This window comes from Schistocerca nitens, chromosome 2 (genome assembly GCF_023898315.1).
Source record: "Schistocerca nitens isolate TAMUIC-IGC-003100 chromosome 2, iqSchNite1.1, whole genome shotgun sequence".
NCBI lineage: Eukaryota > Metazoa > Arthropoda > Insecta > Orthoptera > Acrididae > Schistocerca > Schistocerca nitens.
In genome coordinates, this window is record NC_064615.1 from 1,069,195,142 (window position 1) to 1,069,201,141 (window position 6,000).

At 38.0% G+C, this 6,000-nt stretch overlaps 1 protein-coding gene across 2 annotated transcripts in view; it reads right to left on the bottom strand.

Moving 5' to 3' along the window:
- Nucleotides 1-5,670, bottom strand: part of LOC126237459 (dehydrogenase/reductase SDR family member 11-like) — a 102,326-nt gene extending 96,656 nt beyond the window's left edge. For both annotated transcript variants that reach the window (XM_049947597.1, XM_049947596.1), the window contains exon 1: nucleotides 5,485-5,670. In XM_049947597.1, the coding sequence (XP_049803554.1) occupies nucleotides 5,485-5,622 (138 nt within the window). In that variant the 5' untranslated portion in view covers nucleotides 5,623-5,670. The remainder of the gene's footprint in view (nucleotides 1-5,484) is intronic.
- Between the last annotated feature and the right edge of the window lie 330 nt (nucleotides 5,671-6,000).

Genomic DNA, 6,000 nt, shown 5'->3' on the forward strand with positions numbered 1-6,000 from the left:
TTTGAATAGGAAGGTAAGGCCGAGAGTTGTAACGTTCCCTGGCAGAACACACACTGTTAATAAACTGAAATAACGTTTAATTGCACTATGTACGCCGCTATGAAGCAATTCGTATGTACTGTAATTGTTTAACAAAAAATATTATTTAATTTTGTATAAACAACGTTTATTTATTATTGTAATATTTTCTGTAATAATTTTCTCGATGTATTTATGATTGTAATATTTCTATACTCATAATGTAATTACGAAATATGTTAATACCTGCGATGAAAAAATGTAAAATATAGCCAAGAGGAAAATAATGTTGTAAGATTACAAAGAGATATTAATAATCAGCAATAGTATAAATAGCACTACATAATGTGCATTCTTTGTCGTCTTCCTCGAGAGCTGAGAGAGAGAGGAACCTGTGACGTAGCACTATATGCATGAGTAGACTTCTTTTGTCTGTATCTGTCTTTAGCCGCCATTAGAGGAGGAATTATGAAGGTGTGTAATTTTAATTATTGTTGTGGTCTAAATACATTATAATTTATCAAAATTGTGTATTGCTAATGTAAATTAGCTTGCCCATGTCATCTATAATATTTCTTTAAAGAATTTTCAGCACTTTTAGCGATTATCGTTGGCGTTGCTGGAGTGTGCCGCGACCGAACGATTTGCAGCGGCGGCACATTTAAAAAATTGTTCCGCTATAAAATTAACCAAACCCGTAAATCGGGAGCAGGTAAAATTAGCAGTGAATTACGAAATATTTTTCTTTTACAGCGATCCTGAGGCTGAATGAATTTATTACTGGTTTTACATTTGTGCATTCATAGGCGGATAATTAACGTTGAAGTTGTTAATCTGTTGGTTCTTTCAATTTCTAAAGCAAATAACTTAAACGTATAGTGAAGTGTGTTTTGTCAATGATAATTAAACGTTCAGGTCGGCTTGGTAATATTTAACCATTTTATGCTAGCAGAGACAGTCTTGTGTTCCATAGCTAACGCAGGGAAAGAATTCAGTAAATATTTAAAAACCCACTGCATTTAGAAAATGTGTGCCAAGGCCGAAATACGTACAAAAATTTAATTTAAATAATTTTCAAAGTCATAAATGTTAGTAATCAGTTAGTTTGAATATATCAGCATGAGAGGGTTGCTAAAGTTCACGTAGTTTTTAATGTGCTTAATTCTGTCTAAATGAATCTTTATTACAACACGTAAAAAAAGGGTTCTACAACAAAGTTCGTACTGAAAGAGTAAATAACAAAAGTATTTAAAGCCATTTCTTCCCCATTTTCATACATTCATTTCACATTATATATATATATATATATATATATATATATATATATATATATATATATATATATATATATATATATAAGAGTGTGTTTCTGTGAACAGTTCAGTGAAAGGGTTGTTCTTATCAGAATCAACAGCAAACCAACACCGACAACGATAGTTCATGTATGCATGCCGACGTCGCAAGCTGAAGATAAAGAGATAGAGAAAGTGTACGAGGATATTGAAAGGGTAATACAGTATGTAAAGGGGGATGAAAATCTAATAGTCATGGGGGACTGGAATGCAGTTGTAGTGGAAGGAGTAGAAGAAAAGGTTACAGGAGAATATGGGCTTGGGACAAGGAATGAGAGAAGAGGAAGACTAATTGAGTTCTGTAACAAGTTTCAGCTAGTAATAGCGAATGCCCTGTTCAAGAATCACAAAAGGAGGAGGTATACTTGGAGAAGGCCGGGTGATACGGGAAGATTTCAGTTACATTACACCATGTTCAGACAGAGATTCCGAAATCAGATACTGGATTGTAAGGCTTACCCAGGAGCAGATATACGCTCAGGTCACAATATAGTAGTGATAAAGAGCAGGCTAAACTTTAAGACATTAATCAGGAAGAATCAATACGCAAAGAAGAGGGGTACGGAAGTAGTGAGAAATGAAGAGGTATGCTTGAAGTTCTCCAAGGCTATAGATGCAGCAATAAGGAATAGCTCCGTAGGCAGTACAGTTGTAGAGGAATGGACATCTCTAAAAAGGGCCATCACAGAAGTTGGGAAGGCTAACATAAGTACAAAGAAGGTAACGGCGAAGAAACGATGGATAACAGAAGAAATACTTCAGTTGATTCATGAAAGAAGGAAGTACAAAAATGTTCCGGGAAACTCAGGGATACAGAAATACAAGTCGCTGAGGAATGAAATAAATAGGAAATGCAGACGAAATGGCTGCAGGAAAAATGTGAAGACATCGAAAAAGAAATGATTGTCGGAAGGACAGACTCAGCATACAGGAAAGTCAAAACAACATTCGGTGACATTAAAACCAAGGGTAGTAACATTAAGAATGCAACCGGAATTCCACCGTCAAATGCAGAGGAGAGAGCGGATGGGTGGAAAGAATACACTGAAAGCCTCTTTGATGGGGAAGATTTGTCTGATGTGATAGAAGAAGAAACAGAATTAGAATCAGAATTTAAAAGAACTTTGGAGGACTTAGCCACATAAGGCAGAAGGGATAGATTACATTCCATCAGAATTTCTAAAATCAATGGGGAAAGTGTCAAAAAAACGACTATTCATGTTGGTGTGTAGAATGTATGAGTTTGGCGACATGCCATTTGACTTTCGGAAAAGCATCATCCACACAATTCCAAAGACGGCAAGAGCTGACAAGTGCGAGAATTATCGCACAATCAGCTCAACAGTTCATGCATTCAACTTGTTTAGAAGAATAATATACAGAAGAATGGAAAAGAAAATTGAGGATGTTCTAGATGACGATCAGTTTGGCCTTACGAAAGGTGAAGGCATGAGAGAGGCAATTCTGACGTTGCGGTTAATAATGGAAGCAAGACTAAAGTAAAATCAAGACTTAATCATCTTGTGGTGCAGTTCTTCTTGTTGTCTCCGTGCTTGTTAAGAAAATGGGATGAGAAGTTCCGCCTTATGCAGGACACCTTTTTACTTTTGTTTCACCCATACATGTTTCAGCACTTTTGTGCTATCGTCAGTGGGTTCTATTTTTTTATATTTTTTTAAAATTTTTAACTGTAAATTTGTTGTTAACATATTAACATTTGTGTTGTTTGCAACATTATGTAGAAGTTGCATTTATAACTTAATTGGCGAAAAGTGGGTGTAAGCATTAGTTAACATACCTTACATGATGTTATTGTCCATTTATTTTGAAGAACAGCTACCAAAAGAAATGGACAATAACATCATTTAACGTATGTTAACTAATGCTTACACCCACTTTTCGCCAATTAAGTTATAAATGCAACTTCTACATTATGTTGCAAACAACACAAATGTTAATATATTAACAACAAATTTACAGTTAAAAATAAAAAAATAGAACCCACTGACGATAGCACAGAAGTGCTGAAACATGTATGGGTGATACAAAAGAAAAAAGGTGTCTTGCATAAGGCGGAACTTCTCATCCCATTTTAAAATTAAGACACTTTCATAGGATTTGTCGACTTGGAAAAAGCATTCGACAAGTAAAATGGTGCAAGATGTTCGAAATTCTGAGAAAAGTAGGGATAAGCTATAGGGAGAGACGGGTGATATAGAATATGTATAACATCCAAGAGGGAATAATGAGAGGACGACCAAGAACGAAGTGCTCGTATTGAAAAGGGTGTGAGACAAGGATGTAGCCTTTCGCCCCTGCTGTTCAATCTGTACATCGAGGAAGCAATGATGGAAATAAAAGAAAGGTTCAGGAGTGGAATTGAAATTTAAGGTTAAAGGATATCAAATGATGCGATTCGCTGATGACATTACTGTCTCAAGTGAAAGTGAAGAAGAATTACATGATCTGCTGAACGGAATGAACAGTGTAATGGGGTCAGAGTATGGACTGAGAGTAAACCGAAGAAAGACGAAGGTAATGAGAAGTAGCAAAAATGAGAACAGCGAAAAACTTAAGATGAGGATTGATGGTCACGAAGTAGATGAAGTTAAGTAATTGTGCTACGTAGGCAGTAGAATAACCAATGACGGACAGAGCAAGGAGGACATTAAAAGCAGACTAGCTACAACAAAAAAGGCATTCCTGGCCGAGAGAAGTCTACTAATATCAAATATCGGCCTTAATTTGAGGAAGAAATTTCTGAGAATGTACATCTGGAGTACAGCATTGTATGGTAGTAAAACATGGATTGTGCGAAAACCGGAACATAAGAGAATTGAGTCTACTAACATCAAATATCGGCCTTAATTTGAGGAAGACATTTCTGAGAATGTACATCTGGAGTACAACATTGTATGGTAGTGAAAGATGGATTGTGGGAAAACCGGAATTTATGCGTTTGAGATGTGGTGCTACAGACGAATGTTGAAAATTAGGTGGACTGATAAGGTAAGGAATGAGGAGGTTCTGTGCAGAATCGGAGAGGAAAGGAATATGTGGAAAATGCTGAGAAGGAGATGGCACAGGATGATAGGAAATCTGTTAAAACATGAGGGAATGAGTTCCATGGTACTGGAGGGAGCTGTAGAAGGCAAAAGCTATAGAGCAAGTCAGAGATTGGAATACGCCCGGCAAATAATTGAGGACGTAGGTTGCAAATGCTAGTGTGAGATGAAGAGGTTATCACAGGAAAAGAATTCGTGGAGGACCGCATAAAACCAGTCAGATGATAGATGATAAAAAAAAAGAAGAAATGCACCCCGATATGTGAGACAAAGCCTCATCAGGCAAAAAGTTTCGAACTGAAACGGGGTTCATGACGGTTAACAGATAAATGATACGATTCACAATATGCTATTCCTCCTCCATGGTCCATATAACATACTGTAATTCTTGTGCAGCAGTAATTTTATACAGATACATCCCCGTCTCTTTGGTTACGGCATTTTGTGCTGTCATAGGAGAGATTTCAGCCTCTTGCGGCAATCACTTCACGGATTTGTTAGACTCCGCAACATGATGTCAGAAATGTCGTCAATCTTCCAGTCTGTTAAAATTTTGGGACTACTAGTTCGTGGTGCATCATGAACTGATCCTGTTGTCGGGAATTTGCGAATTAAATCACCCACATTGTCACGATGTGGACACTTCGAAGGAGGAAAACGCAATCTAATTTGCTGCCTCACATGCTCCATAAAGTTTTCTCCTGCACGGAAAACCGCTTCCACTAAAACACTGTCTCGGCAACAGTAAGCATTCAGACCACACACTCATAACACAAGAATTAGACAATAACAAAACTTACAGCTGCAAACATATACACAACAATACCACTCCCACCCTATCGTTGCAGGTCCACGGAACACATGCTGGCAGGACTTGAACGTGCTGCCAAGTTTATGTGCATCACAAGGCGAGACACACAAGACTTGCCGATGTGGAAAGAATTTCAGTTCTCAAATTCAATAAAATAAAACATCTGATTGGCATATGGTCTCCTTGTAACACTGTATCTAGAAATATAAGTTAGGACACATGGTGTGTGTATGTGTACCTTGATCTTTTCAACCCTCCTGGCCATTCCCACGACGGTGAGTCCTTCTTTCAGCAGCGCCTGCGCGATAGCGGCGCCGATGCCCGCACTGGCGCCAGTAACCAATGCGACACGTCCCTTGTACTTCTCGATACCCATGGCTATGTGGACACAGCGGTTAGATGGTCAGTATCTCAGGCACAACTAACAGAGTGACTACGACCTCACTGCCTTATATATGTGCACATGCACATGACAAGCTATCAGCAAAATTAGCTGCGCTGTCGCAACATAACACTTTACGTAATTACTGATATGTTATCGTCTTCATAAACAACTGCAGCAGAAAAACCCAGTATTTTTAGCAGTGTTCATCCTGGATAAGATATGGAGAAGAGACAAACTTGTGATTACGTAGGCTTTCCCGGCGTAATAAGTCATGAAAGTCTCTTCGGGTTTGCTGCCGGATCTTAAAATCAACTTGACTCGATATTTCGGCGATCCAACTGGTCGCCATCTTCAGGAAAATGCTGCTTC